The sequence below is a fragment of the Phocoena phocoena genome, chromosome 7 (genome assembly GCF_963924675.1).
Source record: "Phocoena phocoena chromosome 7, mPhoPho1.1, whole genome shotgun sequence".
In the NCBI taxonomy this organism is placed as follows: Eukaryota; Metazoa; Chordata; class Mammalia; order Artiodactyla; family Phocoenidae; genus Phocoena; species Phocoena phocoena.
In genome coordinates, this window is record NC_089225.1 from 66,466,519 (window position 1) to 66,480,117 (window position 13,599).

The window sequence follows — 13,599 nt, forward strand, 5'->3', positions numbered from 1 at the left end:
AATCTCAGTTTGCTTTCCTCAAAATGTTCCCACTTTTGTGGAATGAAAAATTAAGAAACAATTATTGCTTCTCTGGACAAATATCAATCTTAGGAAGACAAAATAAACCCCAAAAAAACCCCTTACACCAAAATAAGAAATAACCAAAAATTTAGAGAGAGGAAGTAGCTTAACTGTAATTATAAGTAATGGGGAGAATCAACTAGTTTGCAAAGAAATTACTATTCTAAAATATTGTTTTGAAAGCTAATTCTGCTTTGAACCAAAGACTGTTGCCATTATAATAAGCTCACATTGATTAGAATTTTATCTCTGCTTTGTACGCTTTAGCCATGAAATCATAGTACTTAATTATTGTTTCATTTAAATTGGATAATCCACAAAGTATTATTTTCAAGAGTTTGTAAAAATTCAGTAAGCAGTTTAGATCTATGAGACTCATTTTCATCTTTTTAAACTAACTTTTTAAAAACATATTGGATGCAGTCAAAAAGAATAATGGGGAATATTTCACAAATCTGCTGAGAAATGGTAAATTTTTCAAATTGACAACTCATATATGAACAATTTGAACGATTTTGCAATTTATCACCTCTTGCTGTGCAGTTGATAAAACTAATCAAAGATAATGACGAATCACTGTCTTTAAAGTGAGAAAGAAGGCCATGTATATACAGACTATGGCAAAGGCATTATGCATTACTACAAAGTATACTACAAGTTATACATATGAATGATGGTGTACATTATGATATGATGTGTACACAAATATATAGCACAATAAAGTAAGGAAAGTATTAATCACTTATTAAATTACAATTAGTAAACCACTTTCAAATTTTGTAGAAGCAATTTAAACATTCAAACTATGAGTTCTTTCTAGCCTGTATATTTAGTGAGAGGACGATTGTCATTGACATAGGGAAGACTGTGCCGTTTCATCTCCAAATCCTTGTGCCTGAACAAGTGAGTGTCTTATGGTAACACATAAGAGGCCTGAATATGTAGTTATTTTGAATTTTAAAGAAGTTGAGCATGAGACAATATGTAAATTAGAAACGTAATATATTCTAAGGTAGGGATCGAAGTTTAGGTTTTCTTTATATCAGCACTTCAGTGAAAGACTTGGACAGTGTTTCAACATGTAATATTTATTCACGTCTGGCAACATCAACATTTAAGGAAGCATGAAATAGCAAGTAAATTTAGATTTAAGAAAACCTAAGACCTACAAACATTTTGCTATTTTATGCTTTGTAAATGAAAGCTAATGATAATCACTGCATTTTTCATATTTTCAGGAGTTTGATTGTATAGTCATCTTTATTTACTATCAGCATGGTGAAAGTCATCTGTTATACAGTTTAAGTCTTTTCAGTTTAGGTAAATAACTTGCAGAAAAGAATCTCATTTTCCAAAGACTAGAGAATTTTTAAAAGTTCAACCAAAATTGATATGGGTCAAGATGAAAACGTTAGTCAAATGAAAGCTACTTGGGATGAATAAGTTGCAAACAAGCAAACAAAAAAACCAATCTTGAATATTTGCATACCAATATGGACCTCTTCATAAAGGACATATTTTAGATGCTGTTCAGGATTTTAAAATTTTATGTTAGCTAAATCATTGCCAGAAATCGACAGTTGAATCAACAGCTATATGAGTTTCATATTTTTTTCTGTGCTAACATAGCACAGGAACTTGTTTAAGCAAGGGCTTCTATTTCTTTCTGTGATTTGTTTTTCCTCTCCATATTTCTACTATTCTTTCATCATTTATTTTGACTTCTTCTGTTAATCTTTAATTTTCTTTAACTGATAATTTCTCCTAATTTGGTTTGCTGCTATTTGCTTTATTTTTCTCTTTCTCAGTTATATTATTTTTAATTTTAATTACTATACTAAAGCTGTCAACTGTCAGAAGAAAGGAAACTCAGAGGAAAACTAATTGCTTCCTTCCTTGAAATTTTATTTTTCAGGATTATGCTGAGAAGGAGAACAGCATAGCAAAAGCTCTGGAAGATCTGAAGGCCAATTTTTACTGTGAACTCTGTGACAAGCAGTACTATAAGCATCAGGAGTTTGACAATCACATTAATTCATATGACCATGCCCACAAGCAGGTAAGAAAGAGGTATCAAAAAACCTCTAATATTTCTGAACTTTTGTAATAATTTGAATTGTGTAGACTGTATAAATATAATATTTTTTCTTTGCTGTGCAGTTTTTAAAGATGTCAATCTGGGGTGATAATTTGATGACTTACAATGAAAGACATTTTTTAAAAAGCACCAAAAGTAAAGTCAGAAGTAAATAACCAATATAAAGAAATACCATTCAGTTGCCTTTTAGTAACAGTAATTTGAAAATTACATTCTTCAGGTGGTGAGCCTCTATATTTCAAATTTATTAATTTCTAAATATGTTAATCAACTAAAAATATTGACCAGATATAAATGATGTTATTCATAGTTCTTTATGGAAGGCATTTCCCATTTAAACATATGAGAAACAAGTTTTGGTATGGTAAAACCAATCTAGGGTTACTGGTTAAATAAATATGTATATGATTTAGTTTATTTTAATACTATTTCATTTACCTATTGATGGAAAATCCAAGATTGATTTTTTTCAACACTGTATGTAAAGATTAGTTTAAAATAGTGACATCAGAAGTGACATTAATAATATAGATTCTGTTTTTCTCATATGATTTACTTATATCAATGCAACTGCATACATTGTTTAGCTTACTTGACATAATTCAGTATGCTTAGTTATTGTCAACTTATAAATACTTTCCTTTTTAGCCATCACTCACAAATATCATCCAAATGTCATTTTGGTATTAATAAAAGGTACATTTTTTACCCATGAACTTACACTAACTTTCCATTAACATTTACCATAAATATGAAAGGGTAGGGGGAAATGATTACATTAATTACTTATGGACCAATGACATGTATTTTCTTTTGTTGTCAGTTTTTCCATTCTCTCATAACAACAAAACTGTGCTTGGGGAGGCTGTTGCAGGGAGAACATTACCCTCTGCTTACATATGTCACTGATTAATGCTGACTAAATTTAATGATCTACCCTTGCATTTCTTTTCCTGGTAGTAGACCCACAAGCACACCAGTTAATGAAAAGGTTTTGATGGAAATACCATTCCTTTTCTTACATAAAAACACATTCATATAAGTATATCATTGCTTGATTTGAACATTAAATCCATCAGGAAATAGTATTGATTTCATTCTATGGTAACTTTCACGTGCTTTATAAAAAGATTCTGGAATGCTGTTCCCGATGTAACTCTAAGAAAGTTGTTCCTCTGATTTTTCCTAATATCTTCCTGTATTCCTTACAAGAGTGCAAAGATGGAGTGTTATTTTATCAGCAAGGTATTAAAATGCATTTATAATTTCTTTTTGGCTTCACTCATGAATAATCATTTCCTATTAGCAACTAAAAACAAACATATGTATGTTTCATGGTGTAAACTAGGTATTTGGAAATGTGTGTGTATGTATACGTGTATTTTAAGAATATCTTACTAGCTACATCTTAATGTCTTTGCCAAAGAATGCTTTGTTCAAACATAGGTTGTCTGGAGGATCAAATTCACTTAGATTATCAGAGGACCTTTCCATTTCCATATTCCAAATGAAGTTAAGATACTATATACTGTACACAGATAAACTAAGGGAATTCAGGATAAATTTGGTTTGTTCTTTTGAAGGTCTGGTCACTTGATACTACTCAGGGGCAGCAGGCTCTGGAGATAGACTATCTAAATGGCCATGAATTCTAGTAAATAGCAGAGTCTTAACTGATTAATTTAACATTAGACTATGTTACAGTAGCTGAAAATACTTAAAATCTATATGATCATTGTATTCCCTCTCCATAGGATTGTGGCACATGTTTGAGACTGTCTTCCTAAAGAATGCACTCCCTTTTCTGAACAGAAACTTTATCCCAATGACAGTTAGCTCTGTTTTTACCACAGGATTCCCAAACCTTGGCCACTTCGAATTAAGTAGAGGGGAACAAAATTTGGAGGTGGGCAATTCAGATATTTTTCTCCTAAGAACTGGAACCAAGGTAAACAAACAAAACACAAACCAAAAAATCGTATCACACAAGACCTTCAAGATGGCAGAGGAGTAAGACGTGGAGATCACCTTCCCCCCAACAAATACATCAGAAATACATCTACCTGTGGAACAACTCCTACAGAACACCTACTGAACACTAGCAGAAGACCTCAGACTTCCCAAAAGGCAAGAAACTCCCCACGTACCTGGGTAGGGCAAAAGAAAGAAGAAAAAACAGAAACAAAAGAATAAGGATGGGACCTACACCTCTGGGAGGGAGCTGTGAAGGGGTAAAGTTTCCACACACTAAGAGACGGGGGTGGGGGTGGGGCGGGGGGGAAGCTTCGGAGCCACGGAGATCTCAGCAACAGGGGTGAAGACGGCAAAGCGGAGAGATTCCCGCACAGAGGATTGGTGCCGACCACCACTCACCAACCTGAGAGGCTTGTCTGCTCACCCGCCTGGGTGGGTGGGGGCTGGGAGCTGAGGCTCAGGCTTCTGAGGTCAGACCCCAGAGAGGGGACTGGGGTTGGCTGCGTGAACACAGCCTGAAGAGGGCTGGTGCACCACAGCTAGCCGGGAGGGAGTCCAGGAAAAAGTCTGGAACTGCCTAAGAGGCAAGAAGCCATTGTTTCAGGGTGCACGAGGAGAGGGGATTCAGAGCAACGCCTAAATGAGCTTCAGAGGCGGACGCGAGCCATGGCTATCAGCGTGGACACCAGAGACGGGCATGAAACGCTAAGGCTGCTGCTGCAGCCACCAAGAAACCTGTGTGCAAGCGCAGGTCACTATCCACACCTACCCAGCCAGGAGCCTGTGCAGCCCACCATTGCCAGGGTCCCGTGATCCAGAGAGGGCTTCCCCGGGAGAACACACAGCACTCCTCAGGCTGGTGCAATGTCACATCGGCCTCTGCCACCACAGGCTTGCCCCACATTCCATACCCCTCCCTCCGCCCAGCCTGAGTGAGCAGCTGCTATTTTAACCACGTCCTGTCTGAGCAAAGAACAGACGCCCTTAGGCGACTTACATGCAGAGGCAGGGCCAGATCCATAGCTCAACCCCAGGAGCTGTGCGAACAAAGAAGAGAAAGGGAAATTTCTCCAAGCAGCCTCAGGAGCAGCGGATTAAATCTCCACAATCACCTTGATGTACCCTGCATTTGTGGAATACCCGAATATACAATGAATCATCCCAAAATTGAGGTGGTGGACGTTGGGAGCAACTGTAGATTGGGGGTTTGTTTTCTGTACCTAATTTGTTTCTGGTTTTATGTTTATCTCAGTTTAGTATTTAGAGTTTATTATCATTGGTAGATTTGTTTATTGATTTGGTTGCTCTCTTCCTTTTTAAAAAAAATTATGTATATATACTTTCCTTTTTCTCTTTTTGTGAGTGTGTATGTGTATGCTTCTTTGTGTGATTTTGTCTGTATAGCTTTGCTTTTACCATTTGTCCTAGGGTTCTGACTGTCCCTTTTTTTTCTTTTTTTTAGTATTTTTTTTTTTTTTTTTTTTTTTTGCGGTACGCGGGCCTCTCACTGTCGTGGCCTCTCCCGTTGCGGAGCACAGGCTCCGGACGCGCAGGCTCAGCGGCCATGGCTCACGGGCCCAGCCGCTCCGCGGCATGTGGGATCTTCCCGGACCGGGGCACGAACCCGTGTCCCCTGCATCGGCAGGCGGACTCTCAACCACTGCGCCACCAGGGAAGCCCTTTAGTATTGTTTTTAATGCTTGCTATCACTGGTGAATTTGCTTTTTTGGTTTGGTAGCTTTCTTCTTTCTTTCCTTCTTCCTTTTTTTTCCTCTTTTGTCAATGACTTTTTATTTTTTTATTTTTAATAATTATTTTATTTTTTATTTTAATAACTTTATTTTATCTCTTTCTTTCCTTCTTTTTTTCTTCCTTGCTTCCTTTCTTTCTTTCTTTCTTCCTTCCTTTCATTCTTCCTTTCTTTTTTTCTTTGTTTTTTTTTTTTTTTCTCCCTTTTCTTCTGAGCTGTGTGTCTTGGTGCTCCAGCTGGGTGTCAGCCCTCTGCCTCTGAGGTGGGAGAGCCAAGTTCAGGACATTGGTCTACCAGAGACCTCCCAGCACCACATAATATCAAACAGCGAAAGCTCTCCCAGAGATCTCTATCTCAATGCTAAGACCCAGCTCCACTCAACGAACAGCAAGCTACAGTGCTGGACACCCTATGTCAAACAACTATGAAGACAGGAGCACAACTCCCCCATTAGCAGAGAGGCTGCCTAAAATCATAAGGTCACAGACACCCCAAAACACACCACTGGACACGGTCCTTCCCACCAGAAGGACAAGATCCAGCCTCATCCACCAGAACACAGGCAACAGTCCCCTGCACCAGGAGGGCTACACAACCCACTGAACAAACCTTACCCACTGGGGGCAGACACCAAAAACAACAGGAGCTATGAACCGGCAGCCTGCGAAAGAGAGACCCCAAACACAATAAGTTAAGCAAAATGAGAAGATAGAGAAACACACAGTAGATGAAGGAACAAGATAAAAACCCACCAGACAAAACAAGTGAAGAGGAAATAGGCAGTCTACCTGAAAAAGGAATTCAGAGTATTCATAGTTAAGATGATCCAAAATCTTGGAAATAGAATGGAGAAAATATATGAAATGTTTGACAAGGACGTAGAAGAACTAAACAGCAAACAAACAATCATGAACAACACAATAAATGAAATTTTAAATTCTCTACAAGGAATCAATGGCAGAATAACTGAGGCAGAAGAAGCGATAAGTGACCTGAAAGATAAAATAATAGAAATAACTATCGCAGAGCAGAATAAAGAAAAAAGAATGAAAAGAATTGAGGACAGTCTCAGAGACCCCTGGAGCATGATTAAACACACAAACATTCGAATTATAGGGGTGTCAGAAGAAGAAGAGGAAAAGAAAGAGACTGAGAAAATATTTGAAGAGATTATAGTTGAAAACTTCCCTAATATAAGAAAGGAAATAGTCAAGTCCCAGAAGAACAGAGAGCCCCATACAGGATAAATCCAAGGAGAAACATGCCAAGACACATATTAATCAAATGATCAAAAATTAAATACAAAGAAAAAATATTAAAAGCAGTAAGGGAAAAACAACAAATAACATACAAGGGAATCTTCATAAGGCTAACAGCTGATCTTTCAGCAGAAACTCTGCAAGCCAGAAGGAAGTGGCAGGACATATTTAAAGTGATGAAAAGGAAGAACCTACAACCAAGATTACTGTACCCAGCAAGGATCTCATTCAGATTTGATGGAGAAATTAAAACCATTACAGAGAAGCAACAGCTAAGAGAATACAGCACCACCAAACCAGCTTTACAAAAAGTGCTAAAGGAACTTCTCCAGGCAAGAAACACAAAAGAGGGAAAAGACCTACAATAACAAACCCAAAATGATCAAGAAAATGGTAATAGGAACATACCTATCGATAACTACGTTAAATGTAAATGGATTAAATGCTCCAAGCAAAAGACATACACTGGCTGAATGCATACAAAAACAAGACCCATATATATGCTGTCTGCAAGAGACCCACTTCAGATCTAGGGACACATATAAACTGAAAGTGAGGGGATGGAAAAAGATATTCCATGCAAATGGAAATCAAAATACAGCTGGAGGAGCAATTTACATATCAGACAAAATAGAATTTAAAATAAAGACTATTAAAAGAGACAAAGAAGGACACTACATAATGATCAAGTGATCAATCCAAGAAGAAGCTATAACAATTGCAAATATTTATGCACCCAACATAGGAGCACCTCAATACATAAGGCAAATTCTAACATCCATAAAAGAGGAAATTGACAGTAACCCAACAATAGTAGGAGACTTTAACACCCCACTTTTACCAATGGACAGATCATCCAAAATGAAAATAAATAAGGAAACACATGTTTGAAATGACACATTAAATAAGATGGACTTAATTGATATTTATAGGACATTTCATCCAAAAACAACAGAATACACTTTCTTCTCAAGTGCTCATGGAACATTCTCCAGGATAGATCATATCTTGGGTCACACATCAAGCCTTGGTAAATTTAAGAAAATTAAAGTTGTATCAAGTATCTTTTCTGGCCACAATGCTATGAGATTAGATATCAATTACAGGAAAAAATCTGTATAAAATACAGACACATGAAGGCTAAATAATACACTACTTAATAATGAAGAGATCAATGAAGGAGTCAAAGAAGAAATCAAAACATACGTAGAAACAAATGCAATGAAAACATGACAACCCAAATCCTACGGGATGCAGGAAAAGCAGTTCTAGGATGGAAGTTTATAGCAATACAATCCTACCTCAAGAAACAAGAAGCATCTCAAATAAACAACCTAACCTTACACCTAAAGCAATTAGAGAAAGAAGAACAAGAAAACCCCAAAGTTAGCAGAAGGAAAGAAATCATAAAGATCAGAGCAGAAATAAACGAAAAAGAAATGAAGGAAACAAGAGCAAAGATCAATAAAACTAAAAGCTTGTTCTTTGGGAAGATAAACAAAATTGATTAACCATTAACCAGTCTAATCAAGAAAAAAAGGGAGAAGACTCAAATCAATAGAATTAGAAATGAAAATGGAGAAGTAACAACAGACACTGCAGAAATACAAAGGATCATGAGAGATTACTACAAGCAACTATATGCCAATAAAATGGACAACCTTAAAAAAATGGACAAATTCTTAGAAAAGCACAACCTTTCGAGACAGAACCAGGAAGAAACAGAAAATATAAAGACACAAATCACAAGCACTGAAATTGAGACTGTGATTAAAAATCTTCCAACAAACAAAAGCCCAGGACCAGAAGGATTCACAGGTGAACTCTATCAAACATTTAGAGAAGAGCTAACAGCTATCCTTCTCAAACTCTTCCAAAATATAGCAGAGGGAAGAACACTCCCAAACTCATTCTGCGACACCACCATCACCTTGATACCAAAACCAGGTAACAGTGTCACAAAGAAAGAAAACTAATAGCATTGATGAGGCCAATAGCATTGATGAACATAGATGCAAAAATTCTCAACAAGTCACTAGCAAACGGAATCCGACAGTACTTTAAAAGAATCATACACCATGATCAAGTGGGATTTATCCCAAGAATGCAAGGTTTCTTCAATATACGCAAATCAATCAATATGATAAACCATATTAACAAATTGAAGGAGAAAAACCATATGATCATCTCAATAGATGTGGAAAAAGCTTTTGACAAAATTCAACACCCATTTATGATAAAAACCTTCCAGAAAGTAGGCATAGAGGGAACTTACCTCAACATAATAAAGGCCATATACAACAAATCCACACCCAATATCATTCTCAATGGTGAAAAACTGAAACCATTTCCTCTAAGATCAGGAACAAGACAAGGTTGTCCATTCTCACCACTATTATTCAACATAGTTTTGGGAGTTTTAGCCTCGGCAACCAGAGAAGAAAAAGAAATAAAAGGAATCCAAATTGGAAAAGAAGAAGTAAAGCTGTCACTGTTTGTAGATGACATGATACTATACATAGAGAATCCTAAAGATGCTACCAGAAAACTACTAAAGCTAATCAATGAATTTGGTAAAGTAGCAGGATACAAAATTAATGCACAAAAATCTCTTGCATTCCTGTACACTAATGATGAAAAATCTGAAAGTGAAATTAAGAAACTCTCCCATTTACCATTGCAACAATAACAATAAAATACCTAGGAATAAACCTACCTAAGGAGACAAAAGACCTGTATGCAGAAAAGTATAACACACTGATGAAAGAAATTAAAGATGATACAAAGAGATGGAGATATATACCATGTTCTTGGATTGGAAGAATCAACATTGTGAAAATAACTATATTACCCAAAGCAATATACAGATTCAATGCAATCCCTATCAAACTACCAATGGCATTTTTCACAGAACTAGAACAAAAAATTTCACAATTTGTATGGAAACACAAAAGACCCCATATAGCCAAAGGAATCTTGAGAAAGAAATATGGAGCTGGAGGAATCAGGTTCTGTGACTTCAGACTATACTACAAAGCTACAGTAGTAAAGACAGTATGGTACTGACATAAACACAGAAATATAGGTAAATGGAACAGGATAGAAAGCCCAGAGATTAACTCATGCACATATGGTCACCTTATTTTTGTTAAAGGAGGCAAGAATATACAGTGGAGAAAAGACAGCCGCTTCAATAAGTCGTGCTGGGAAAAGTGGACAGCTGCACGTAAAAGAATGAAATTAGAATACTCCCTAGCACCATACACAAAAATAAACTTAAAATGTATTAAAAATCTAAATGTAAGGCCAGACACTCTAATACTCTTAGAGGAAAACATAGGCAGACCACTCTATGACATAAATCATAGCAAGATCGTTTTTGACCCACCTCCTAGAGAAATGGAAATAAGAAGAAAAATAAACAAATGGGACTGAATGAAACTTAAAAGCTTTTACACAGCAAAGGAAAACTTAAACAAGATGAAAAGACAACCCTCAGAATGGGAGAAAATATTTGCAAATGAAGCAACTGACAAAGGATTAATTTCCAAAATATACAAGCAGCTCATGTAGTGCAATATCAAAAAAAAACAAAAAACCCAATCCAAAGATGGGCAGAACACCTAAACAGACAAAGAAGATATACAGATTGCCAACAAACACATGAAAGGATGTCCAACATCACTAATCATCAGAGAAATGCAAATCAAAACTACAATGCAGTATCACCTCAAACTGGTCAGAATGGCCATCATCAAAAAATCTACAAACAGTAAATGCTAGATAGGGTGTGGGGAAAAGGGAACCCTCTTGTACTGTTGGTGGGAATGTAAATTGATACAGCCACTATGGAGAATTGTATGTAGGTTCCTTAAAAATCTAAAAATAGAACTACCATATGATCCAGCAATCCCACTACTGGGCATATACCCTGAGAAAGCCATAATTCAAAAAGAGACATGTACCACAATGTTCATTGCAGCACTATTTACAATCGCCAGGACATGGAAGCAATCTAAGTGTCCATCAACAGATGAATGGATAAAGAAGATGTGGCACATATATACAATGGAATATTACTCAGCCATAAAAAAAACGAAATTGAGTTATTTGTAGTGAGGTGGGGGGACCTAGAGTCTGTCATACAGAGTGAAGTAAGTCAGAAAGTGAAAAACAAATACCGTATGCTAACACATATATATGGAATCTAAGAAAAAAAAAGAAAAATGCTTCTGAAGAGCCTAGGGGCACAACAGGAATAAAGACGCAGATGTTGAAAATGGACTTGAGTACACCGGGAGGGGGAAGGGTAAGCTGGGACAAAGTGAGAGAGTGGCATGGACATACATACACTACCAAATGTAAAATTAATAACTGGTGGGAAGCAGCTACATAGCACAGGGAGATCAGCTCAGTGCTTTGTGACCACCTAGAGTGGTGGAATAGGGAGGGTGGGAGGGAGATGCAAGAGCGAGGATATATGGGGATATATGTATATGTATAGCTGATTCACTTTGTTTTAAAGCAGAAGCTAGCACAACATTGTAAAGCAATTTTACTCCATAAAGATGTTAAAAAAACAAAACAAAAACAAAAAAAGCCTGTCTACTCTCTGATTATGTCTGAACCTAACACTTTACATATGTAATCCTCTGCTGTGGCTAAATGCATTAAAAAGTTGAGAAAACTGGTTTGCTTAAATAGAGGACAAAATAAGCACACAGAAAATGAGGTCTATGTGGCCATGTGACAATTGAAGGAAACAGTATGGAAATAAGAATTTTGATTTTGAATGGCTTTCAGAAAAATAAGCAGTATTTCCATTAACTGATATGCAGATCCTTTCCTTGGATTCTGAGAGATATTTCAGCTTGGTATTAATAAATGAACTTAACAGGAAAAATAAAACCAAACCCTAGCTTAATATTTTTACTTGTGCCCTAAAAAGCAAAACAAAAATAAACTCTTAGTAAAATACTAACCTATCTCAGTAGCAAAGCAACTTTTTTGGTCTCCTATAGAAAACACCTACATAAGAAATATTTATACTCAAAGTCCATATAACTTAACTTTCAGGTAAGAAAACCTACTTGTGATTAGGACACTTCTTGCATGGAATTAGAAAAAGACAAAGAGACCACTCATCTCATACATTCTTTACCTCCAGAGATATGATTCTAAGGACCACCTGATACAGGGCAAAAGGTGGGGGGGGTGGTTACTGGTGGAATGAACCCTAGTCCTGCCACTACTTGCCTTGGGTAAAATGAGCAAAGGCTCATGTAATTCTATTACTAATTCTTAGGAGGAATAAATGAGAGAATGCACATGAACACACTTTTCAAAGTGTAAAAAAATAGTAAAAGTTCAGTATTTAATTAGTTTTTATTATACTACGTACTAAAATTTTTCTCCTAAAATGTTTGGGACACTGACAGCTTGCCTCTGAGACTTCCTTTATGTAGGCTTCCCCAAAGTATCTATTTTTACTTCAAAAAGGCTAATAGAGTCTGAAATGTAGACAGATAATCTTGACCTATGAGCTGTTTTGCCTGCCTCATGTATCTTTGCAAATTCATGTATGGCAGAGTATGTGTTGCATTTGAACTCTAAGCTTCAAAGAAAAGTCTGTTTCTCTCATCCACATGCTCCTCGGATAACTTCAGAATCTCTCTTGTGCTTTTATTGCTAAGACTTGCTAACAGAGAGTTAAAAAGAGGAGGAGGCTCAGGTGTATGGAGGTGATCACGGTAGTTCACAATTTAGACTTCATTTTTGCAATATTTTCTTTTTACCTTAAAACTTGAAAGCCTTTGGATTGTAACCTTTTAATGACAAGGATTGTTTCCTTTATGTCTTCATCCCTCACAACATCTAATGCAGCATTTTTCACAGTTTACACACCAAATCAATGCTTCCTATATAAATAAATGTAAAAAGGCCAGAGTCAAATTCCTTTTGAGGTTTTGTAATAAACTGCAGCTTCGAGGTAGGTAAGAGTTTCAAAAGAATAAAATTATTTATTTATAGATTTATACTTAGATGAAGCTAATTGTGAGGAGAATACTATTTATGAGGATGAAGTGACTAAGTTGGACGAGTATCTTGAATGCTTCCACATTCATGAGTATTTTTCCTTTATAAAGTATTGTTACTGATTATAATATAGCAACAATTTAAATAGCATATATTATGTGTATTCTTCAAAGTGTTTCGTATCTTTTTAACATCAATGTATTTTGGATTTGTATTGTGAGTGTTTTTTTCTGTGAGAAAATTATTAAAAGCAAATAGCACTTTTAGAACTACCTCAGAGGTTTCACTTTCAGTAGGGTAGCACACAAGATGCTCCAAAGGACTCTTGTGCTATAAAACAAATAGATCCTCTACAATACAAATTTTTAACTGATTTGCTGAGTTTCTAGGAAGGATGATATCTCTAAAGACCATGGGGT

The 13,599-nt window shown here is 36.2% G+C and overlaps 1 protein-coding gene across 1 annotated transcript in view; it reads left to right on the plus strand.

Moving 5' to 3' along the window:
* The window catches only part of ZNF804A (zinc finger protein 804A), a 316,790-nt gene that overhangs the window by 249,216 nt on the left and 53,975 nt on the right, over positions 1-13,599 (plus strand). The window contains exon 2 of the mRNA XM_065881128.1: positions 1,979-2,122. Coding sequence (XP_065737200.1) covers positions 1,979-2,122 — 144 coding nt within the window. The remainder of the gene's footprint in view (positions 1-1,978; positions 2,123-13,599) is intronic.